At 41.1% G+C, this 13530-nt stretch overlaps 1 protein-coding gene across 4 annotated transcripts in view; it reads right to left on the minus strand.

Moving 5' to 3' along the window:
* Positions 1-276: 276 nt before the first annotated feature.
* Positions 277-13530, minus strand: part of rbfox2 (RNA binding fox-1 homolog 2) — a 29850-nt gene continuing 16596 nt past the window's right edge. The window contains exons 6-12 of one of the 4 annotated variants that reach the window (XM_073852449.1): positions 7600-7687; positions 7440-7496; positions 6370-6526; positions 5448-5490; positions 3703-3794; positions 2590-2677; positions 277-2515 (exon numbers count right to left, since the gene is read on the minus strand). In XM_073852449.1, the coding sequence (XP_073708550.1) occupies positions 2471-2515; positions 2590-2677; positions 3703-3794; positions 5448-5490; positions 6370-6526; positions 7440-7496; positions 7600-7687 (570 nt within the window). In that variant the 3' untranslated portion in view covers positions 277-2470. The other 3 variants (XM_073852448.1, XR_012357351.1, XM_073852450.1) reach the window with 3 other exon arrangements.

Here is a 13530-nt window from a genome sequence, read left to right on the forward strand (position 1 = left end):
AGAGACTGGAGAAGACGCAGTCATCTATCTCTGTCACACGACGGAAAAGACGACAGTCGACGACTAGAGGATGTTAAGATATTCAAGGTAATAAGCTATTAGCATTTCAAGCTAAGATTTAACCATGAGCAATATGCTATTACTATAGTTCACATTAAAGATCTGACTGCTGCCACCTTCACTCATAAGATCCAAAAGTAAGGACCACAAACCAGGTAAAAGAAACCTTTCAGAATGCTCACCTAAAATGTCTGAAATCAAACACCCATCAAGTGATTGTTTAAAAAAAAAACAGTTTATATGGACATTCAGATACAAATTACATCACAAATGGAATCAGAATATGTAGAGAGAAAGAGTTCAACTCAAAAACACGGTTACACTGTAAACCAAAGGAGAGTATGTGGAACAGGTATCATATTCATAAGGTGCGAGAATGAAGAATAAAAGAGACGCCATCTTGAATCCTTTACTGCACGACTGGAGGGGTTTCAACCTTTTCACTCCATCATCAGAAGACGAGCGTCACGCGAGAAATCCGTCTCCTCGTAGCAAAGAGCTCCCATTTACCGGCACCGGCAGCGCGGCCGCTACGGGAGAAACGAACGAAAGACAGAAAGAGAGAAACCGGCAAATCTGCCGTATTCTTTCCGAAAGCATCTTTAAAAGCCAGAAGTTCAGAATTTAGGAATTGAGATATTTCAATCTCTTATAATACTGTGGAAAGTGTATGCATAGACTGCAAGTACCATTTAAACAAAAAACAAAAAATAAAGCTGTCTGGTTTAGTGTTTAGTTTTTCATTAGGCCAGTACTCTTAGTGTCAATGAAACACAACCCTCATCCACACAAAAAAGCCGAGGCGAAATTACTTCCGAAACTCTAAAAATGGCAAAATGTTTTCAGTCCTGCACCAGGATACGGTTACACCTAGAATCTACTGAAACGTATGATTTCCTGCAAAAAACAAAAACAAAACAAAAAACATGAAATGCATGTGTGTTTTCACAGATGAAGAATCCGGTCACGTGACCAGGCTGCCGTCTTGGATCGCAATACATGATGCTGCGATTCCACGTCCAGCCGTTTTGAAATAATTAACGAGCCACTTCAAACAATATCAAAAACCTATTGATACAAAAAAAATTAACAAAAGTAAACCAAACAATAGAATTACAAATACGTTTACACACAAATCAAGAATGTGCTTGACTTTTCTTTGGAACCAAAATTAAAAAAAAAGCAAAATACCAATATACTGAAGGGAAAGAGGACACACTCTGCAAGAAAGACGAAAAATACTATGCATTTCTCCTTTAAAAAAAAAAAAAAAAGACAAACATTTTTGCTCCACTTTTCAGAAATTTGGGCTGAAAGTTGCATATTTTACAAAACTATGCTAATAAAAGAGCTTGTCGATAATCCGCAAGAAGGGCTCTTCGATCCCGAAATCTGAAGGAAAAAGTTGTAGATATTTTCTTAGCATAATTTAAATACTTGCTATAGTCATTATGCCGGCGTTTGGTGTCTTTCTGTGTATTAACGTGGGTTCAGATGATGTCCTGCCCTTCATCAAAGCCAACACACACACACAACCGTGAGAAACTAATGACGATAATAATAATAATAATAATAATAATAATAATAATAATAATGTTGGTAAAATTTTGTGTCTATTCTAGTTTACTTGCATATAATGACTATTTAATTTTAAAGGTACGCCTCTGGAAAATGGTCTGAACGGAGGTACTGATTAAAGAACACAAAGCTTTCAGCAAGACGGATTATTATGACACGTCGTCCCGTTGGTGTGCGTCACGCTTCGGCGATCTGTAACAGCCGTTGGAGTCGCCTTTCATCCGCGATCTTTCCAGAGAAAGGAAGACCACGACGCTAGTCTCTGGTCACGTCGCTGTATTTGGGATAATAGCATCGTCCTCCCTTACAGAGCTGATGGGATCCACCGATTTCAAGATGATCCTTAAAACAGAGACAAGAGCGGTCCGGATGAACGTCTATATTTCTTAAAGAATATTGATAATTATTGTAGTGTGAAACAGTGAAGGGTGACGTCAATTTGTTCACTGCAGTCCTGACACTCTGTGCACACGTAGTTCAATGGCCACTAGAGGCGCTCTAGAGCCGTTACTGCATGCATATGTGCAGAGAGACGAGCCAAAGGAAGAAATGATTTGCGCTTCTCGGTCAAGCGTTTCAGTCAGAGATCTGTTACTATTTAGTGTTCAACGTTGTTGGTTTCCTTTTAAAACAAAAAAACAAAAAAACTTTTTTTCCACCTTCTTCGATGTACTGATTTATAGTTGCATTCCTTATTCAAAGTTCGTAACAGACGTGTTTCGCTTTTTTTTTCTTTTTTTGTCCAAAAGTGTGATTCGATTTTTCCCTCCGAGGTCAGCAGCTGTTGTGAAGTATCAGAGAGACTGAAGATCTGGAAGTGTATTAAAGGTGTTTAATATGGCGAAAACCGGCTGTATCCTCCTCTGTAGAGAGTCGCCTGCGAGAGAGACGTTCCGTTAGACAGCGTTCGAGGATCAGAGAGCGTGACGGACAGACAAAGGCGAGGCTTACCATCGCGCCGACTCCGTACGCTGCCGCCGCCGCCGCCGGAGCCGCTAATGCAGCCGCGTACGGATCTGCTGCGTACACACGACCGTAGCTGGACAAAGACAAACGCACATGTGTTAGATAGAAACCAATCACTGCAACTCATCACCAGGGCATCAATACACTCATATCTGATATTCTTGCCATTCTAGCATTTTAAAAGTTACATTTTTAAGCTGCTTAGCAATCTGACAGCACTCGTCAATGTGAAAATGACAGAGATGGCCAATCAAATCAAAGGAGGAACATGGTGTTTTCGTTTTAACAACAGTAATATCCAGTACTGCAAACTTTGTCAAAATTTACAGATTTATATATTTAAAATAATGGCAGAGTCATCTTTATGAATTATATAGTTTATAACAACGTGATCAGACAAGAAACATTGAGTTGGTCATTAGGCATACACATGTGGGAGCTAATACAGATATTGTTTTCTGTATTTTTTCAGTTTATTTTTTTCTGTATTTGCTTAATCCATTTAAGCAGTTTAAGTTTCTTAAATGGATTGGTCGACCCAAAAATGAAAACTGTCATGATTTACTCACCCTCATGTCACTCCTGTAAGACTTCCCTTATCCTCGCTACACAAAAGATATTTTAATGAAACCTGAGGGATTTCTGCCCCTGCATTGAAATGCTGTTCACCCACAACTTACAAAGCTTCCCAATATTCGGGAAAATGTGAAAAGCAATCCATTTTGACTCTCATGTCAAGGTTCCATCATGAATGCATATCAGATTTGTGTCCATTTTGTCAATAAATCCTTTTTTTTTTTACACAAAGAATTTGCATTGATTTATAAAACAGGGATCTAACCATTTGTGTGGACGGAAAGAAATCTCTCAGAGTTTATAAAAAATATCTTATTTTGGGTTTGGAAGATTACTGAAAGTCATATGGGTTTGGAATGACATTAGGGAGAGTAAATGATGATGGAATTTTGGGTGAACTATCCCTTTCATAAAACATCATTACAGTTGCTGCCAGTGTTCAAGACGTGGTTACACCTCATAACGTGTTAATGCGTAATACGATCGCCATGCGTTTGGCCGATTCTGGCGTGAATCACTAACCTGTCACTGTAGGCTGCCGCCGCTGCTGCCGCCGCCGCCGTAGGACTCGCTACCGCCGCCGGCTGGGTGTAACGATACGCGGTATAGCCGCTCTACAAAGACAAAACAACAGATGTGTTCACAATGAGCACCGCTAGAACGAGGCAGGTGAAGTGGTGAGTTAGCAGGGAAAAAAGGACATGAAAACGTTCAAGAAAAGCAAACCTAAAGTCCATTAACAAGCAATCTGCCACTGATGTTCAGTCAAACATAAACCGCATTCGGAGAACCATATGTAGGTCTGTTACTGTGAATCTTCCTCAGTGGCAAACAATGCACAATCATGGTAGAATGGGAGTCGTTTGTCTAATGATTAAGAATCGGTGGTTTGTTTGTCAAAGAGGGAGACACAAGCAGAAATGGGGATCGTGAGTGCATTAGCGTCAGTGTCATCGTCACCCCCAAACGCACAGCTACACACAACCAGGGGTGATCAAATCGATTACTGGTGCCGTATTCAGACAGACAGACAGACAGACAGATAGTGAGATTAGGAGAACATCCACACAACCACACAGACAGCATGCACCCCAAACTCAATACAATAACAAGCCATTTCCGCCATTCTCTCCTCAGCATTCTACCCTACGGCCAATCGGGAAACTCTCCCACGATCCCTCGCACTCCTGCAAGAGCGCAGCCGCGGAGAGAGAGAGAGAGAGAGAGAGAGAGAGAGAGAGAGATGAGGTGACAGGAAGAGAAGCAGGTGACTTCAAAATGAAGGTAAACGGAGTAGAGTGAATCGCTGATGGAAAGTCAAGGTAAGCAGAGAAGAGAGAATAACAGAAAGAGAAAGAGAGAGATCTACAAGGGAATTAAGTGTGATTGCATGCCAACACAGATCGAGTTAACATGCCATATAGAGAGAGACAGGGACTCTGGGAAGGGGACAGAATCAGATCCAGTCTGACAAAACCCAAAACATCCAGAGTCCTTAAAACTATCGTCTCAAATATCAGTGGTGCACAACAAAAGACCTGCAGAAAGTCATTCGGTTGAAAAACAGCGCCAGACAATTATTTACATTCTCAGAAGTGTAAATAATCTACCGCTGAGGGCTGGCCGGCACGGACCCACACTAGACATCGAGACGGACCGTTGTTACACTATACTGAAGCGTTTGTACGTTTTAAGAAACTGAACGAGCAAGTCAAGAAGAAAAACTCATTTAGAAACATTTTATTAGCAACGGCACAAAGTAACATTCATACGAGACTAAACGGATGTCACAGGTGTGATCGTTTGTAACTCAATCAAAATTTGTTTTATAATATCAGTTTTGAGTCTGAATAATCTGGAGAACGAGAAGAAGCACTTGCCACATGATCACATAAACGGTTTTATATTGAATTCCCTTGAAGAAAAATTGAACTAAATCAAGATACGCAGCTAAAACGACCGGTACCGTGAGACGGGTTTGTGGTGGTACCGCCCAGCCCTACGCTCGCTGTTTTTTGTTATTTTTCCCTAGTAGGAGTCGCTGCTGTGATGTTTGATGCGGCTGCCAAATTTGTCATGCGCTCTGAATCGTTTAGAGAGGAAATGTGCAGAATTCAAGCAGAATTTCTTTCTCCCCCTTCCAGCCCTCACTCCTGTCAGATTACTGTGAGTTAGTAGGGAAACAGAGACAGCAATCTCACACGATCAATATCAAACAAATGTATTAATCAGAAGGAGAGATGCACACTATCCGTCTGTGAGCCTACCTGAGGCATTCTGCTACTAACCAGAGTGTCCTGAAACACTATTCTACAGAGAAAACAGAAAAAGCTATCGTCAACCTGGACACGCACACACACAAACACGCGTACACTGAGACACACACACACACACACACACACACACACACACACACACTCGCACACACAGAGCCGTCTGAATCTGCACGAGATGATAAATCAAGCCATTGGTCTGATTATGATTCAACTGTATTTAACATAATGAACATGATTCTGTGCAGTGATTTAAAGCGTGTCTAATTCAGAACGAGACGGCTCTGCGTGGCTACAGTTTTCACACGGTAAAGCACTCGGAAAGAGAGAAGGAAAGAGAGAGGAAGTGAAACCAAGAGACAGGAAGTGTCATACTTACATACAGTTCTGTAGCTCCATAAAACCCATCCTGGTACACCACACTGAGAGACAGAAAAACAAAAAGACAGCAAAAAGAAAAGAAAGAAAGAAAGATGGAGGAGCAAAGAACATAAGATTGGGGGAAAAAATTAAACAAAAGGATAGGGTGCCACCATGTGGCGATTGAAGGGGAAAACAAAACAAAACAAAATAGAAGATGGCAGGACAGATGAAGACCACGAAAAAGAGAAAGTGAAAACATTAATTCACACACATGCAGTGCACTTGGTCATAAAACAGAAAAAAAAAAAAAAATGCCACTTTGATCCCGTTCAGAATCGGAACACATTTAACTTTATGATTTGTCACATGTTAGGGAAAAATGGCATTTTTTGTGTCATTTGAGTGACTCTGATTGCATATTTACATCAGCTGGTCTCATTTTTGTGAGCAGAAGCAGCACACGGTCATGCAGCATGCAGAAAACTAGAGAAAATCAAATCTGCTGCGTCTGTGTGCACATGCGTATGAATGTATGCCAGCGCGGGCGCGTTACCCTGGGTAGGCAGGTATGGCGGGCTGAGGAACGGCGGCGCGCACGGTTCCGTAAACGGGTCTCCCGCGACCCCGCAGGTGATGAGCCCCTCTGAAGGTGGCGGCTGTGGATGCGGCAGCTGCGGCGGCGGCGGTAGTGGGATACGGAAACCCTGGAACTACACGGAGCAAACAGATCATATCCATTAAGGCCCGTTCACACCAACAACGATAACTGTAATATTCTAAAACAAAAAAATAGATCTAAATTTAACAGAATAGTGGACAACTATAGTAGTCAACATTTGAAGTGGATCAAAAATGTTCAAAGTTGTTCTAAGACAAGAACAGGTATTGTTTTGGTTTTTGATCCATTTCAAATGTTGACTACTGTATAATGATATAAAGGTATGATATCACAAGATTTACTTTCAGAACACTTTCTTCCAGTTGATGAATAATAAAACACCAACAGCTAATAGGAATTCATTAGAATTCAAAGGGCTCTTGCATTTAAAACGGCAAAAGAAATTGTGGAGAGCTCTACACAGCAAACCATGGAACACCAAATTACCTCAGGTATCCAGAGCTAGATTTGACAAGATTGTTTGCAGTGTTTTTAGTAAACTATTGACTACCTTAGCTAAATTCACTGTTAGATTTGATAGATTACACAACCTAGATTCACTGCATTACAAACGTAGCATACTGAGGACATCTGCTGGTTAAAGCGGTGTAAATTCAACAAGAACTGCAAAAACAAACAGACTAAAATAAAAAAAAAGCAAAACTCAGTATCAAATTTTCGCTGTTGCTCTTGTCTCATGAGCTCAAAAGCATCTGTTTCTTCTTTGGTATTTATGTGAAACGTAAAGCAGCTGCAGGTCTTCTACAGCCACTTTAGTTACTTTGAAACTGGAGCGCACAAGCTTAGAATAAACACTGTTATCTTTGGCTGGTGCTGTTTGTTATAGTTTTTGTTCTTGATGTGGACGGGCCTTCACAGAGTGGTTTACGCTGCATGTCATCTCAAAATGGTCATTAAGACGCAGCAATAATGCTCTTCAACAGGAGTGTGGAAAGTCATCTCACCTGCATAGAGCTCCGGTCCGTACATCGCGCCCATCATAGGACTCAATTTCCACCCAGCTGAAAACAAACAGAGAGAAGAGAAGCCTCAGATTATCTGCCTGACCTCGTCGCCAACAACTGAAGAAAACGCTTAAAAAAAAATGCGTTGAGGTGGTTTTACCGTAGGGCAGCGTGCTGAGACCTTCTCCGTTAGCGTATGGGCTAACCAACTTCTTATTGGTCATCACCCGAGCTGTAGCGTTGTTGACCTGTTCATCAGAGACAAAGGAGCATCCGATCAGAGACAAAGAAAACGAAGCGCTGGCGCATTCAATCTAGAGCTGTTCTTATCCAAACGTCATTCTGCAAATATGTGAAGATCACTGAGAATTACGTTATTAACATGTAGTGAAGTTCACAAATCACTCAAATCTCAAAATAAAGACTTAAGCTGTCATCTAGACACATTCGATAATCAATTCTTTGTAGTATATTTACAGCTACAGCAGAAATTGTGGACTCATTGATATTCCCTTATATTGCTTCATGCATCATAAAACTCCCACTGATTGTCAAACATTCAACACAAAAACCCAGAAATCAATGCGTAAAAGCAAATGAAAAACAGGGCATTCCATTGCTAAAATGGAGGAGAGAGATAAATAGAGAGAAACAAAGAGATCACACATGACGAAATCAATACACTGTGCACAGCTCTTAGCAAAATCACATTCAGCCAATTACAGTTCATTAACCAGAAATGAGCATATCAGCCAATCAGCAAGCATCAGATGCAGCCTATGGACCAATCCAAATACTCTGCAGCCTAATCCCGCCCCCTCGTGAAAAAAACACATCATACCGAGAGAGAAGGGGGGGATGTTCAGAAACAGAGGGATGCAGGAAAGGAAAAAAAGAGCCAGTCGACATTCAATGAAACCACAAAAACGGGAGAAAAGAGGGAGACAGACAGACAGAGAGAGGGAGAGAGAAAGAGAGAACAATCCACCCAATCAGAAACGTCAAACTCAAAAAGCCATCCAGTTTGTCATGAACAAGTACACCAAAGTGCGTCAAATGAAAGGAAGCCTGTGATTGGTTGTTGTCAGACCTTGTGAGGAGTGACGGAGTTTATGGGTGAGAGAGAGAGAGAGAGAGAGAGAGAGAGATGCATATGCTACATGTCACAATAAATGAAATCATGAAGACGGAAAACACCGGCAGGCATCAACACGGTTCTCTCACACGCTGAAGACCAATATGCAAACACCGTCACACACGCGCACTCACACACACACACTCACAGTCCAAAACCAAAGACCAAAACAAGCTTGAGTCGCTCATCCTCACATGAATATAAGGGCAGAAATATCGTCTGAGGAACAATTTCGATGTGTGTGTGTGTGTGTATTTAGGGGCGTTTTTGGCTCATAGGCTGTGCAATAATCAGCAGATATCTGGGCCTGAACTGGTGGAAGCATGATGATGATGGAGTGATTAAAACAATCACAAATGAAATGCAAGATGCGTGTTGGGACTGGGCGCTATGACCATGAGGAGTGTGCCAATCGGTAGAGAGCGGACCTTTTCATGTGGCTCTGGGTTTTTTTGCTTTCCAAGAGAAGATTGTGAGGATTGCATGTTTTGTTCAGCCCAGACCTGAACCCTTCTCAACTGAACTGGACCCCATCACTCAACGTTTAATTCTCTCCTGCTGCTGCGAGAACAGCTTCGCTCTTCTGGGAAGATCTTCCACTAGATCTTGAGGATGGATGCAGGATTTGATCCCATTCAGACGCTGACGCTCCAGATGATCCTGAAGGTGTTCGGTGTGCACCAGCTGTTCGTAAGTTCTTAAACTGTAGCGTAAAGTGGCACATTGAGGCTTAGTAAGTACTATTTAATTTGTAACCATGTACCTAATTTGGTCACACTTTAAGTTCTTAATGCAGGATGTAGCTAGTAGGTTGTAAGCGCTCTGTAAAGGAATGTATAGTCGCCGTTACTGTCAGTAAAAATTTTATTATTTAACAACATTAAATAACATTAGATGCAAATGACATTGAGAAACTGTGTTTGTTTGTTGAACTGTATACTGCATGTTGAAATTAATGAGCAACAACAACAACAACAAAAATATACTGCCCCAATGTAAAGTGATATACACTATATAGCATTTGCTTGAGAAAAGCACTATACAAATAAATTAGATTCGACATGCACCCGCTGTCCTGCTGAGTTGAGCTCCAACCCAAATCAAACACACCTGAACCAGCTAATGAAGGTCTTCAGCATCACTTGAAAACCATAAGCCGGTTGAGATGAAGCAGGGTGCAAAAAATCTGCAGGACAGTTGATCACCATGAGCAGAGTAGAGGACCTGGGGTCTAAGGATGAGGTTTGTCAGGTAAAACAAGAGCTTAATGATGCAATTTAATCTGCCGCTTTATTCCAATCATTACTTACTCATCAGATGTCACTATAAGTTGTGTTTCAGCTGTTTCATGGTGCAACGCAAAACATATGTGACTCTGAGCCACAAAACCAGTCAAGTTTTTAAAATGATACTTATGAACCATCTGAAAGCTGATAAATAAGCTTTCCATTGATGTATGGTTTGTTAGGATTTGACAATATTTAGCTGAAACAATTTGAAAATCTGCAATCTGAGGGTGCAAAAAAAAAAAATCGAAATATTGAGAAAAATCGCCTTTATAGTTGTCCAAATGAAGTTCTTAGCAATGCATAATCAAAAATTAAGTTTTGATATATTTACAGCAGGAAATTCACAAAAAATCCTCATGGAACATGATATTTACTTAACATCCTAATGATTTTTGGCATAAAAGAAAAATGCATGGTTGGTTATTGCTACAAATACACCCGTGCTATTTAAGACTGGTTTTGTGGTTCAGGGTCACATTTAATAGTGCGTTAGTTGTAACTTAGTTCCTCTTATAATTTACGCACAGCTGGTGCAGCGGCCCTACATCAATCATCTGCTGAATGATCTGATCTTTTGGTTTGCATTCCAAATGAGAAGAGAAAAAAGGCATCTAAAAAGGCACTGGGACATTCTATTATCTCATTGTATATTCATAATAAAATAACCAATACATATAAAAAAATGCATGCTAGAGTGAGGCGAGACTCTGGTCATAACACCCAGCCCTAACGAGAGCTGGTCAGAACCACAGGAAAGATGAACGGATGGATGGACGGATGATATGGAGGAGAGAAATGAAGGGGTTTAGTGCGAAAGTCTGATCAGCCATGTCAGTGCGTGGGAAAGTGTTAATGATCATGAGAGCGATGGAGAAAAGGAGGAGCAATGGCGAGCGCCGGGGAGGGAATATCATTTCTGTCAGTATCTGTGGTCCTTAGCGACTATTATAGACATGATGATTTCATAAAGCTCTTTTCCCCCATGCCTCTGATGAACAGTATATCAGGACAGACCTCAGGGAGGAGATGCGATTACGCTAGCCGCGAACAGACGCCGCTAGCAGGACGCGTTCGGCCAAACTTCGTAACGAGGACGAGGGCTGCCGTCGTCTCCGCGAGGGCTTTAACGCATCTCTGTTCCCTCCGAAAATAACAAGCTAATCAGTGCAAAAGAGCGAAAGACCACAGTTTGTAAAGCTGGGGAGGGCTGGAGTTTAGATCTCAGGGGTTTGAGTTGGTGGGATTGATCAGGGATGAAGCCGTACAGACACAAACTTACCATGAGCCAGGAAACGGCGTGACGACACGCGAGCAGTTACCGTGGAGACTGACAACAACAACAACAACACACAGAAATCGTCAAGGGAACAGAAAAAGGGAAAAAGGAGAAAATGAACGGGAAGAGAAAAACAAACCAAAGAGAAACCAACAAAAACAATGCAAAGAATGAGTGAGCAACCAGAGAGGAAGAGGAGAGGAAGAGGAGCAGCAGGAGAGGAGGAGCAGCAGGAGAGGAAAGGAAAACAAAGCAACGTCCAGTGAGGAACTCAAAGTCAGAGTGGGGAAATTCTGAGGCAGACATTCACACAAAACAACGACAAGACAAATCTTCAGGTGATCAAATCTGTCTGTAGGAGTGCTAAAGAGCCTGCAGCCGCATTCGTCTGTGTCACAGAGGAGGAGGAGAAAGGGACGAATGATTAGAGGAACTCAGACACACACACACACACACACACACACACACACACACACACACGTAGAGAATTCATGGGTGTGGAAATGCAGCACAGAGCGAATCTGCGACTGAGTCAAAGCTGGAGCTACGGGCCAAAATAGAAGCAAGTTGACATGGACGAACGTCTAGGAGAGCAGTTAGTGAGACTAACATGCCGAGCTAATGACATCACTCAGGGGAGGGGCCTAGACAGTGACATCAGAGGCATCGAAAATAGACACGGGACAGGAAGTGATGCAACGGACAGGAAACACAGTGAGTGCAGAGCTGGACAGACAGACTGGCCAGAGAGAGAAAGAGAGAGAGAGAGAGAGAGAGAGAGAGAGAGAGAGAGAGAGAGAGAGAGAGAGAGAGAGAGAGAGAGATGAGTGAAGAGCTTGATGATTGCGCATCGCTCTCTCCACAGATCTGCTCTCCAGAAAACACAAACAAACATTAGGGTGTCATTACATACAACATAATCATATCATATGGCAAATAATTCAACTTCTGTTCAAATTATTCAAATCAAAGGAATCTGACAGTGAAAACAATGGCATTCAAAAAGCAAACAAATGAATCCAAACAAAACTGATTCGGTTATAAAGTGCCGCCACTGCCCAGATTAAACCCGCTTTCTGCTTTCCAATGAATCTGATGGTCTGAAATGATCAGACTCATGCAAACCCAAATGAAGCTCTCGCCGCTGCGCTCCCATGCACTAACAGCCACGGACACCAGGGGGAGCTACAGAGCAACGGTGCAGGCATCATGCATCTACACCAGGGGTGCCAAACGCCTTCAGACAGCACTGGTCATATGGGTCAAATAGTCGTTTTTTTTGGCTAATTTACGAGTAATTAAAATGTTCACGTTTGAAATTAAATCTGGACGACAAATATATATGGGTAAAAAATAAACAGATGGAATCGATTTTAAAAAAGAAAATTGTGTCCTCAATTTTGACATGTATACTAAAGAAAATTTATTTTTCCTTTTATTTTTTTAAATGCTATGGTCGCAAGTATCTTTATGGTAAGAACAAATAAGATTAAAGAACAAAAACGTATAGATAATTTACTCACCCTATAGTCATCCAAGATGTTCATGTCTTTGTTTCTTCAATCACGAAGAAATAGTTTTTTGAGGAAAACATTTTGGGATTTCTCTCCATATAGTGGACTTTAATGGTGCCCACGAGTTTGAAATGCAGTTTAAATGCAGCTTCAAATGGCTCTAAACAATCCCAGTCGAGGAAAAAGGGTCTTATCTAGCAAAATGATTGGTTTAAAAAAAAAAAAAAAAAAAAAAAAAAAAAAAAAAATTATATATATATATATATATATATATATATATATATATATACACACACACACACACACATACACTTTTTAACCTCTAATGCTCGTCTTGTCTAGCTCTGCGATGCGCATGCAAACTCGGTGTATTCCTGTTCAATAGAGTTAGGGTATGTCGAAAAACTCCCATCGTATATTCTCCTCCAACCTCAAAATCACCCTACATCGCTTTTATTATTTACTAATGGGGTGAATAAATTATCTGTAAATTTTTGACCTGGAAGAGAACTTCTTTAATACTTAATGACAAAAAGTAAAAATGTTGTGTATTTACATTAAAAACAAATCTGAATGGAATAAATCCCTTTTATTTCACCGCAGCGATGATTATGAGGTAGGTGATAATGTACAGTAAGCCAGTCATTACAGCAGAATAAACCTTACAGCGTGATCAGGAGTCTTGCGTCGCACTGAAGTGGCTTTTATGATAATGGACAGCTGGCTGTATATTATCCCCTTAATAATCCGCTACTTACCATGTAAAAGATGGATGCAAATTATTGTGTTCTATTATAATCATAGCGGCGGAGAGACAGAATGAGCGCAGCTTTACTAACAGTTACGCAACGCTGGATGACGGTCAATAAACACAGAA

Source organism: Garra rufa, chromosome 12 (assembly GCF_049309525.1).
Source record: "Garra rufa chromosome 12, GarRuf1.0, whole genome shotgun sequence".
Lineage (NCBI taxonomy): Eukaryota > Metazoa > Chordata > Actinopteri > Cypriniformes > Cyprinidae > Garra > Garra rufa.